The sequence below is a fragment of the Felis catus genome, chromosome B3 (genome assembly GCF_018350175.1).
Source record: "Felis catus isolate Fca126 chromosome B3, F.catus_Fca126_mat1.0, whole genome shotgun sequence".
Lineage (NCBI taxonomy): Eukaryota > Metazoa > Chordata > Mammalia > Carnivora > Felidae > Felis > Felis catus.
This window is the reverse complement of record NC_058373.1, coordinates 50,568,974-50,581,005: the sequence shown is the minus strand read 5'-3', so window position 1 is coordinate 50,581,005 and position 12,032 is coordinate 50,568,974. Positions and strand designations below refer to the sequence as shown.

The window sequence follows — 12,032 nt, the reverse complement described above, 5'->3', positions numbered from 1 at the left end:
TTATCTGAAATTCAAATTTAACTGGATGTGCCTGTAGGCATCCTAGGGCTGCTTGCAACTCTAGGCTACAGACACAAGGAAGCCTTGAAGATCACAGTCACTGCCTTCCTTCCTTCCACAGATGAGGATATGAAAGCCCAGGGAAATTGCTTACTTAGCCCACTTCAAAGAGAGTGGCTGAGAACCAGACCACGTCTCCCACCAACCCATCCAGCATTCTCTCCCTGCACACCATGACAACAGAGACTTCCCATCCGGAAAGTCTTAGTAATCTGCTAAGCGAAATGTTTTATTACTTTGATAGTTCTTTGAAAAATAAGCAAACAAACAAAAAATAAAAAGTCAAGCAAAACAACAACAATAAAACATCTTGTGCATCCAAGCTCCAACATGGCCTCCACTGCCTTGGGCTAACATGCGCCTGTTTTTTTCTCCATGAATACAATTACCTAGCAAGTGTAAGAAAAGAAGACACACCAATGCAGTCCCCATCCTTCTCACTGCCATCTTCTTCCCTGTAACAATTTGTTTTTATCTCTCTGACTTGTCTGGGGTTAGCAAAATAATGAGTATGATGCAAATGTGGTTTTGTGACTGCTGTCTACTGGGCACTGGAATTGTTTACTTGTCATAAATAGCTTCAGAGACACGCCCAGACACCGAGTCTCTGCCTCACCAGCCTCAGAGACAGACACAAATCTCGAACCCCTTGACTGAGGACAGCCAACCAAAGAATACAAATGGTAAAGTCCCCCATTACCATGCATGAATTCTGAATAAATCTGACCAAAGTAAATATATGTGAGGAAAATTAAAACTGTATAGCTGTTAACAATAGAAGCTTTAGTATAAAACAGACCTGGGTTTGAATCTCAGATCGGCCACTTATACCGTTGTATGACCTCTCAGAATCCCATCCCCAGAGTGAAGGGAAACCCCAACTACTTTGTTCAAAACTCAATATACGGGTGCTGAGGAACCCAAATAAATTATTTCATGATTCCTTCCTTCATCTTGAAACCAGTGGGCATGTTTTCTTCTAATTTTTGAGTTTAGGTTAAAGTGCTAGGAGTATTAAAATCCATCAAATTGAACACTTGAAATGGGTGCAGTTTATTGTATGTAAAATTTTGCCTTAATAAAGCTGAAAAAAAATAGAGATTGGAGATCTGAGTAAAGTAGTTTGGCTTACGTCACACAGCTAGCTAGTAAGGGACAACAAACAGGCAGAGAGCAAAGTAGGGCTTTGTGAAGCAAGAAGAAGACTGGAGAGAAAATGTCTGGGTGTCAGGGTAGGCCACAGTGAGAGCTACTTTTGCCCCAAGGAATATGAAGCAAGCTGCCTCAGGAGTCTGCAGGAACCAAAGGGTTCCTGCACAGCTGGTCTCCACAGACGCCTTGTCTGCCCAAACCTGTCTGTTTGCAGATGTTCCTGAAGTAAAAGGTCTTATTTTATCAACAGATTGTAATCAGATCACTCCTTAGGAAAGGTTAAAGAAAAATGTTTCTACTAAGGCCAAGACTGCCCGTGGCATATTTGAATAACACATAAAATTCTACTTGGTCCACCCAGTGGAGCTTGACTGTTTCAGAATTAACCCCTAACCAACATCAAAACTAAAGTCCTCCATGAAAAAGTTATACACTAAAAACCACAGAAACCTTATGAAAGAAATTGAAGAAGACACAAAAAAAAATGGAAAAAGATTCCATGCTCCTGGATAAGAACAAATATTGTTAAAATGTCAATACTACCCAAAGCAATCTACATATTCAATGTAATCCCTATCAAAATAACACGAGCATTCTTCATAGAGTTAGAACAAACAATCCTAAAATTTGTATGGAACCAGAAAAGACCCCGAATAGTTAAAGCAATCTTGAAAAAGAAAACCAAAGCAGGAGGCATCACAATCTCGGACTTCAAGCTATCCTACAAAGCTGTAATCATCAGGACAGTACAGTACTAGCACAAAAACAGACACTCAGATCAATGGAACAGGATAGAGAACCCAGCAATGGACCCACAAACGTATGGCCAACTAATCTTTGACAAAGCAGGAAAAAATACCCGATGGAATAAAGACCGTCTCTTCAGCAAGTGGTGCTGAGAAAACTGGACAGCGACATGCAGAAGAATGAACCTGGACCACTTTCTTACACCATACACAAAAGTAAACTCAAAATGAATGAAAGACCTCAATGTAAGACAGGAAGCCATCAAAATCCTTGAGGAGAAAGCAAGCCAAAACCTCTTTGATCTTGGCTGCAGCAACTTCTTACTCAACACGTCTCTGGAGGCAAGGGAAACAAAAGCAAAAATGAACTACTGGGTCCTCATCAAAATAAAAATCTTCTGTACAGAGAAGGAAACAATCAGCAAAACTAAAAGGCAACAGACAGAATGGGAGAAGATACATGCAAACGACATATGATATAAAGGGTTAGTACCCAAAATCTATAAAGAACTTATCAAACTCAACACCCAAAAAACAAATATTCCAGTGAAAAAATGGGCAAAAGACATGAATAGACACTTCTCCAAAGAAGACATCCAGATGGCCAACTGACACATGAAAAAATGCTCAGCATCCTTCATCATCACCATGAGATACCACCTTACACCTGTCAGAATGGCTAACATTAACAACTCAGGCAACAACAGATGTTGGCGAGGATGTGGAGAAAGAGGCTCTCTTTTGCATTGTTGGTGGGAATGCAAGCTGGTGCAGCCACTCTGGAGAACAGTATGGATGTTCCTCAAAAAATAGAACTACCCTACGACCCAACAATTGCACTACTAGGCATTTATCCACGGGATACAGGTGTGCTGTCTTGAAGGGACACATGCACCCCCATGTTTATAGCAGCACTATCAACAATAGCCAAAGTATGTAAAGAGCCCAAATGTCCATTGATGGATGAATGGATAAAGAAGATGTGGTATATATATACAATGGAGTATTACTCAGCAATCAAAAAGAATGAAATCTTGCCATTTGCAACTATGTGGATGGAACTGGAGGGTATTATGCTAAGTGAAATTAATCAGAGAAAGACAAATATCGTATGACTTCACTAATATGAGGAATTTAAGAAACAAAACAGATGAACATAAGGGAAGAGAAACAAAAATAATATAAAAACAAGGAGGGGGAAAAACATAAGAGACTCTTAAATATGGAGAACAGAGGGTTACTGGAAAGGTTCTGGGAGGGTGGATGGGCTAAATGGGTAAGGGGCATTAAGGAATCTGTTCCTGAAATCATTGTTGAACTATATGCTAACTAATTTGGATATAAATTTAAAAAAAAGAAAGCTAAACTCCTCCAAAAATGTTATTATTGAGTGACTAACTGCTACTTAGGAAACTCTAGAAAGTAATGTGTCTTAGGTATGGAATGTCTTAGCAGGTAAAGTAAATGGTAAAATAACTCAGGGGTCAAGGAATGAATGAAACACACAATGCAGAGTAATCTCTGAATTCCACTCATGAGCTAGAACATATATAAAACAAACCAGCCAAGGAATCACATACCTATCGCTATACAGATGAAATTTCCATCATAGCTTACAGCTCCCCCAGCCTTCTGTGTCAAAGATTTTCACAAAATAGTACCTCCAACTTCACCTCCTTGCTCAGTAAGCCATAGTGCAACAAAGCTCACACAGCCAAATTAATGCAAAAGTGTTCCATTTACAGTTACTGTCAAAGACATGAGAGTTCTGCTGGTAAAAGAAATACAGGAAGGACAACTCATTTCTTTCTTCGTGGTTCCTTCACTTTTATTCATATTCAATCAGTAACAACTTCATGGAATTCCAATCCTCTTGTCTAAAACCTTAATTTTAGGCTGTAAGATGTAGATTTTTCCCCCATTAGTTTATTCTATATTTAACTCTCTGAATATTTACAATCAACCTGTTGTTTTTAAACCTACAAGTATCTAACATGAACAAAATAATACCAGTTTATTAGACCACTCTTAAATAAATTCAACATATATTTATTGAGAACCACATATATTCAAAGTGATGGGCTGGGCTGCAGAGAACACAAAGAATAAGAAAACATAGTCCCTGATTTCAAAGTATTTACAACTGAGTCATTTGAGGATTAATTTTAACTAAGTATTCCTGCTATTAGAAGAGTGTGTGTGTGTGTGTGTGTGTGTGTGTGTGTGTGTGTGTGTGTGAATTCTGAAAACCTAATTCCAATCTTGAGGCTTTTTTTTGTTTGTTTGTTTTTGCTAAGTATAATCTATAAAACTGTTTGGCTAATATGTTTATTTAAATTAACTCAGTTCATTTTAGTATCAAATCAACTTATTTAAGAATAAATTAAGTGATTTAAGAGTCTCCTTTAAAGTTATTTTATCATTAATATCCATAAAATCAAGAAGTTTGATGAGCTGGTTAGATTTTTTTTTTCAAAATGCACATTAAAATAAATACTTGTCTATGACCATAAATGTTTGCTGTGTACCACCTAAAATCCCCGTGGGAAATATGACTCCTATCCATTACCATACTGAAGTCTTTTCTTCTACTCCTTGAAAACCTCACCCCAACTCAGGAAATTGTTTGCACCCCAATATTTTGGACTGATGATCTTTACTTCCAACTAACCAAGAAAATCAAGGCACTTGAACATGAGCTTCCTCTCATCACATCAACATTCTGCATCTTTTCCTTAGTTTTAGCCTAATTTTGTAAGATTCCCATACAAATCTCCTCTAATAACATTTTTATCCCTATCCCAAATTTCATCTTCTGTCACCTCAGTTACTCCTTTTATTAACCCTATTTCTTGTATCCTCAAGTGGTTTCCTTTTTTCTTGGCCCCTTTGCTTTTACTCAATATTCATTTAATTAACAAATATTTATTGAGTATCTGCTATGTGTCAGAAACTGTGCAAGATTCTAAGGATACAGACAAGAAAAACAATGTCACATACCTCAAGATGCTCAATGGTGTCTAAGGACACAGGCATGTCTGGCATCACCAAGAGTGTAATGAGTGCTATTTACGGTAAATGCAAGTGTGTTTGTGGGGGAAATACAAGTGGAGCTTGAACTCAAACATTGGAAGGATTTCCCCAAGGAGATAACACCTAAGCTTAAACCCTAAATCTTAGACACTTGATGGTTTTTTGATCCAGGCAAGTACGTGGTAACTTCAAACTTTCTTCATCCATGAAATGGGAATAATGTCTACTTTACCAAGTTGTAATAAGACTAAGGAGACAGCATGTGCCCAGTATTGAGGTCCTGTAATTAGTCAGCTTGGATTTGAATGCTAAATCTACTACTATATATCCTCAGGCAGATTAATTTACAATTTCATATTGGATTCCTCATCAGTAAAATGTAAATAAGTAATAATATCAATCCAGTAGAATTCATACAAGAGTTAAATGTGATAATCCATGGGAATCATCAGATAGATAGTAAGCATTCAATAAATGTTAGCTGCTATTATTAGAAGGCTTTTTTTCAATCTCAAAATCTGTGTATAAATCCTGCTAAATAAATAGTAGAATGATAAGTGGAATCCTTGTCATTTGTAATCCTTCATTCTGTTATTCATAATTTACAGTGGATTCCATCTAGTGAGTAAACCAAGCAGGAACAATGAAGGTAAAACTCCAAAGTGCCAAAATGTCAAAGTAGAACAAAATCTACCATCTTTCCATCCACTACGGGTTGAATTGAGCCCACCCCAAAATTCATATATTGAAGTCCTAACTCAGTACCTCAGAATGTGACCTTGTTTGGAGACAGGGTCAGAATTAATTAAGTGAAGAGATGAGGTCATACTGGATTGACGTGTGGCCCAAATCCAATGAGACCGGCATCCCTTGTAAAACAAGAAAATTTGGTGACAGATGCACACAGGGAGAGAGACGTGAAGATGATTTCAGAAATGGGGGTCATACTTCTACAAGGTAAGGAACAGCAAAGACTGCCAGCAAACCACCAGCAGCTAGTCTGAAACAGATTCTTCCTCACAGGCCTCAGAAGGAAAGAACCCTGACATCACCTTATTTCAGACACCTAGCCTCTCAAACCATGACATAATACATTTCTGTCACTTAAATCATGCAATTTGCCTTACTGTGTTATGACAGCCATAGCAACTAATATACCTAACCTGACTCATAGATTTTTTCTTTCTGTTTCTTTCTAGTCAGAATGTAGCCCTTAAAAACATATAACTATTCTTGAGATAACACTTAAATTTTAGTCTGAATCACATAATCAGTCATTTACCAAATTTTCTTTTCTACTTCTTTTGTATAAATCTCCTTTCCATCCATTTTATAGGTTCCCTAATATATTCATTTTATTCATTCCGCAAGTATTTATTGAAAGCCCCAATAAATTAAAGAAAAAAAAAACAAAGATTCTTGACCTCTAAGAATTTACAACCTATGAGTCAAGTCATAAGCATGTAAATATCTGATACAAAGTATGCCACGTCAAGTATTCCCCAGCTACAAGACCAAAGCATACCTCAATCCCATAGTGGTCAATGGCATAGGATTCTCTCTTAGAAAAGTTATGTTTTCCATCAGGCCCATGCCTCCTTCCTTGGTGGTGATATTTACTTCACTTTCCCCAACTTCAGCACAAACTGACATTGTTAGTCAGCTCACTGCCATTATGACAGTCCCTGCCTCTCAGAAAAACAGATGGAAGGCACTCCCACAGGCAGAAATACAGAGCTATGTAGACAAGTCCTGTTTGGAGAAGCCTCCTGAAATGCCCACGATTCTAGTGTTCTCTGATTTTGCCCACAAAACAGGAATTCCTCAGCCAGGGAACATTACAAACTCATCCTTTTGCACTCCAGGATCCCAGCAGAAGCTTGGCCAAAAGAGAACTATATCAAGAAGGATGTAATAAAAAGTAAATAATTTTATGAAAAGTAAAAAGATGACAGATAGATAGATAGATAGATAGATAGATAGATAGATAGATAGATAGATAGATAAAAGAAGGCTTATGAATGCAGAATTCCATGGTGGTTTGGAGAGAGTGGTTGAGGAGGGACATGACTTGAAGGTCATAATGCAAAGGGACTTTAGCTTTACAAGAATATTGTTTTTCTTTGTTTTTTTTAAAGTTATTTCCTGGATTAGCAGCCCATTCTACCATTAATTCAAGATACAGGAGATGAGCCATTTGCAGCCATTCTTTTCACTATTGTAGATTTTCTGTCACACTCACCATTTACGTTAATAGGAAAAGGAGGCCTGGTGAATCTAAATCCCTAGGCTAGAATTACATTACTGGATCTGTCTGACTACAAGGCCCATCCCACTTCTCACAAGGCTTGAGAGTGAGCTTAACCACAAAGGCACCATTACCAACTGATGCTTTACAGTTTATGGCTTTGTGTACAGACAAACCAGTCCTCCTCTTTTTTTAAAAAAATAAAACAAAACAAAAACAACTTAGGTTCAACCACAGGAGTGGTTCAGGGGCCAAATCTCTCTTCAATTTAAAGGTAAACATGTGAGTAGATTTTCTGTGCTTCATCTACAAAACCTATTCATTACATGCGTGAGTACATGCACGGGCAAGTGTGTTTTCTAAGAATGAGGACTTAATACAAGAACAAACAAAAAATAAGCTCATCCTAACACCAGTGTCATGGAAAAGGACTCTTTGTACAAAGTGAGATGTCCATACTGCCATGATTTCAATGCAGTGTATGTGACAAGAAGTGGCAGAGGGAGACAGGCAAGGGCTAGACCTTACGTCTGTGCAACTGTGGCACTTTCCAACATATCCTGGCCTCTGCTTACTCTTGTCATCTCTGCTCTGCTGGCTCTTTACTGACGAAACAAGTCACTGTCCAGTGGCATCAAGAAATTCTGTCCCTAGGCCATAAATAAATGCCCAACTCCTATAGTTCATGGGTGTATGAGAGCCCAAGAGGCCTAGAATCGATCCAACCCATTTTAACTAGCAAGAAACTACCCAGTAATACCTTGTTTGTATTTCTTGGAGGAGGGACACCAGAAACACTTATTTCATTCTACACAATAATTCACCACAATCAGAGAGAGCACAGCAAGGGCAACACCATCTCCCAGCTGCTGATTACATCAAAGGCTTGCAGCACAAATTCAATTTTATGATGTTAATCTCGGCCTGCCACTCAGAAATTTTCTCTGAGGGATATGATTTTTCTCTGGATTTCATTTTAAGAATGATTTTTTTCGTCCACAATCAATAAAGATATGTTTTCATCAAAAGACTCTATCTTGGTAGAATTCAATTGGCTATTTCAATCCCTTTTGGTGACACAATATTAATTAAAATAGTTTATGTTGCACTTCAGCTGGAAAAAGAGGCAGTGAAAATAGAAGCTACTCAGAACACATGTTCTATACACATCAACATAGAGGGCAGAAAATAATTTTCTCTTTCTCCAGGCAGCAGACATTAGCTATTCAACAGAGTTGCTCTGACTTGGTTTATTTCTGTGATCTCACTGCAAAAACAACAAACAAACAAGAAAATTGAAGCTCTTTCTGTTTGTATTTTTTTGTTCAAAAGGAAATCAAAATACACATCAAAAAGTTGCTTCAAATACTCAGGTTTCATTACCTCAAGAAGTGGAGAAATAAGTGTCTTTGTGCCTACGTGGAATGGTGGGCTTTTAAGAATCACAGTCACTGTTTCTCCTAATTAAAAATAAATACATAAATAAAAATATAAATACATAAATACAATACTATTAAAATTTACTTTTATTTTCAATTTCTAAATAATGATTATAATCGAATACATTATATTTCTCAAAAGCAAACACACAGAATTAGCATAGAGGTTTTCACATTTAAAAGAGAGGAGAGGGGTGCCTGGATAGCTCAGTCAGTTAAGCTTCCAACTCGGCTCAGGTCATGATCTCCTGGTTTGTGGGTTCGAGCCCCGTGTAGGGCTCTGTGCTGACAGTTCAGAGCCTGGAGCCTGCTTTGGATTCTGTGTTTCCCTCTTTCTCTGCTCCTCCCTGACTCGTGCTCTTTCTCTCAAAAAGTAAATAAACATTAAAAAAATAAAAAAAAAAACGACAACCAAAAGGTAAGTTGACTTGGTTAAAAGTGGGGGGAGTGGACTAGAGTTTGGAATTGTTTACACACTTGAATAATAATGGCAAGGCCTAGACAAATTATACTGTTCTCCAAAGAGTGCATGTAAATGTGTACATAAATGTGGAAAAACACTGGTTAAAAAAAGAAAAAGCATCCATCAATACCATCACTACCACAGGGCTTATTAAGGTGCAGATTCCTGGGCCTCAGGCGGATATGATATATCTGAACCTCTAAGACATAGGGTCCAGAAATTTTAACTAGCTCTCCAAATGTTCTTATTACACTTGAGGCTAAAGAATTTGAATCAAATTCAGCACCCCTCATGCACAGCACAGCTAATGAAATAGTGAAATTAATTGATGAAAGTAAATTAACATTCACTAAATGAATGACTAAAAACAACAATTCCCTCAAAAAGTTCTTATTCAGGGCCTAGTCTACATGGCCTAGTGAGAATGCCAATCCCTGGCCTGATGTGAGCCTTCCATAGCAAACAGGGCTGGCCTGACCCCAAAAACTATTTTCACTATAATGACTGAAATTGAAAGTAGTTAAATTCTTTTGTTGTCTATTACTGTCTAAATGGCTTGTGGAAAATTTTCCTGCTTTGTATGGCTTTGCAACAAAACAGTCTGATGTGTTCTTTTTGAAATCCTTGTGGGGAAAGGGTCTAAAGGGGGTTCACTCTAGATATTCAATTGTTCAGTAAATTTGCCCAATGTTTGCAAGTGGGATGACTCATGCATGATCAAATTTGATTTTGAGGTGAAGTCTACCAAATTTAAAAGGATTTTAATGTTAACAATACCAAGAAAAAGTCAAAAGGGCTTTGGATGCAAAGATCATGACCTGAGCAGACAGAGTCACCCAGGTACCCCAGTTTACTTTTTATAATATGCCTAAAGTCATAAATCCCATCTACACTCAAGGCTAGATTAGTGTTGTATTTTCTGCACTCAAGAGAAGGAGATGATAGAACCATATCAGTTGATTGTAAACTGCACATCAGACAGCCTCTTGTTTTATATGCAACTAAGTCTTCCAACAAAATTGTAAGGTAGACACCCTGCTAGAGAGACTCGAAGAGTAAATAAGTACCTGATAGTGTAAAATAATATATGATCCTCATTTTACGTTTGAGGAAACTAAAGCTCAGAGAGGCAAAATAATTTACCCATGTCCTATAGCCAGTAAAGGATGGGGCAACATGGGAACAGTGTGCCATGATTTATGTCTGTCATGCTCTCTCACCCTGTCAGACTTCCAAACAAATTTCTCCCTTGGCCCAGAAAGCTCTTTCTCAGCATTTCTACCTGGCAAACTCCTACAAAACTGGAATCTTCCAAATTGGAACTAAATTTTAACTCCTTTGAGTATCCTCTGGCTGATATTTAGCACTCCTCTTCCCCCAGCATTCCCTACGCTACATTTATCAGACCACTTACTACTCTGCTCTAATTATTGCTGTGTCTGTTTCCTAAAGTATATTATGAATGCTTGGAAGGCAGAAACCTGTCTCTTTCCCACACATTCTGCTGGCAGGGAATTTTACATATACCAAGAAGTCCAAAACATGTTGAAGGAAAAGTCAAAGAATTAATGTACTAGTTATGAATGAATGTTATAAAGCTTCAAGAGTTGTCTCTCTTTTCTCCTTTGCCTCCCTCCCCCCTCACCCCACCCCCAGACAAGTCAGTGTGTTAAGTGACCATCTTGAGTGTAACTCTGATGTCTGCACAAAGAGCAAAAAGCAGATGTACAAAAATGTCCTTGGCAATAGCTGTTCATTATAATTTCCACTAAAGCAGACTAAAATCACATCAGTTTTCTGGGCCCTCACAACTCACCACTGACTCAGAGGAAACATAGTCAATTAACCATGAAGTTGACTGATTCAATTAATTACAATTCTCTCACCCCATACTTGCTTACTTGTTAAACACTCATGTGTAGGATCTTATGTTTTTCTAGGTTAAATTTCATCTTGTTAAAAGAAAAAGGGGAAATCAGTGCTGAAAAAAAAAGTTCCTATCATTTATTGACTTTTAAGTTTAGACACTTTGCCACTTATATGATATACATCATTTCATTTGATCTTCATAATGATCCCAGGCCTTATTATTATCTCTACTCTAAACACGAAGAAGATGAAGCTTGAAGAACATACGTAGCTTGCTCAGGATCAGAGCTAGAAAATAGAAACAGTCCCCAAAACTCATGCCGTCAAACACCACACCACACTGTTTAAGTGGGGCTGGGGGGTGGGGTCCAGCATGCTAGGACTTTTCCTGGAAATGTAAGCAAATTCTAGAAGAGACAGTCCTCTAGAGCAGGGATATCTTGCTCTAGAAATGAGGATTTGCCTTTTATAGAAGAGTTTGGACACCTAAATGTCCTTTAAGACCAAAGACAATCTTATTTTGAAGTTAAAAACGACACACATAAGTTAAAGGACTTGCTGACGACCCCAGAGTTAATTTGGCCCAGAGGGCTCTGGAGATGATCTGGTACTAGAAGTTACTGCACAAATTGTTTTAATCCTGATCCCCATCTCATCTCCCTGCCTCTAATTCAGTCTAGAGCAGGAATGAATCTAAAACTGTTAACAACTAGGAGAAAATAAGTATGTATTAAGAACAGGGTTCCAGAGATGTCCTTTAAAATGTACTGACAGAGTTATTAATAAGAGATGCCACATATTGTGAGTAACATTATTAAATAATAGAACAAATAAGTGAATTATCAAGCCACAAAGATAGCTGAATCCAGCAATCTTGAAAACCTTCAAATATTTAGAATACCATTATTTTCAAGGTTCCATGAAGTTATTTCATAAATACACCTCTATTCCCGTTGGCATGTATAAACTGGAAACACAGATTTCTATTGATTTTTATTGATAAAATAATTATAATTTTAAAA

The 12,032-nt window shown here is 37.6% G+C and overlaps 2 protein-coding genes across 7 annotated transcripts in view; one reads left to right on the top strand and one right to left on the bottom strand.

Annotated features, from left to right (window-relative positions):
- WDR72 (WD repeat domain 72) overlaps nucleotides 1-12,032 on the bottom strand; it is a 230,900-nt gene that overhangs the window by 217,296 nt on the left and 1,572 nt on the right. Inside the window, exon 1 of one of the 6 annotated variants that reach the window (XM_045059291.1) lies at nucleotides 8,623-8,699. The exons of 4 other annotated variants lie outside the window; for them this stretch is intronic. The gene's annotated coding sequence lies outside the window, so the exon portion shown is untranslated. Of the gene's footprint in view, nucleotides 1-6,516; nucleotides 6,775-8,622; nucleotides 8,700-12,032 lie in introns of those variants that run through there. One more of the 6 variants, XM_045059290.1, reaches the window with a different exon arrangement.
- LOC102899250 overlaps nucleotides 5,809-12,032 on the top strand; it is a 75,722-nt gene continuing 69,498 nt past the window's right edge. Inside the window, exon 1 of the mRNA XM_045060653.1 lies at nucleotides 5,809-5,948. Within this exon, the coding sequence (XP_044916588.1) occupies nucleotides 5,809-5,948 (140 nt within the window). The remainder of the gene's footprint in view (nucleotides 5,949-12,032) is intronic.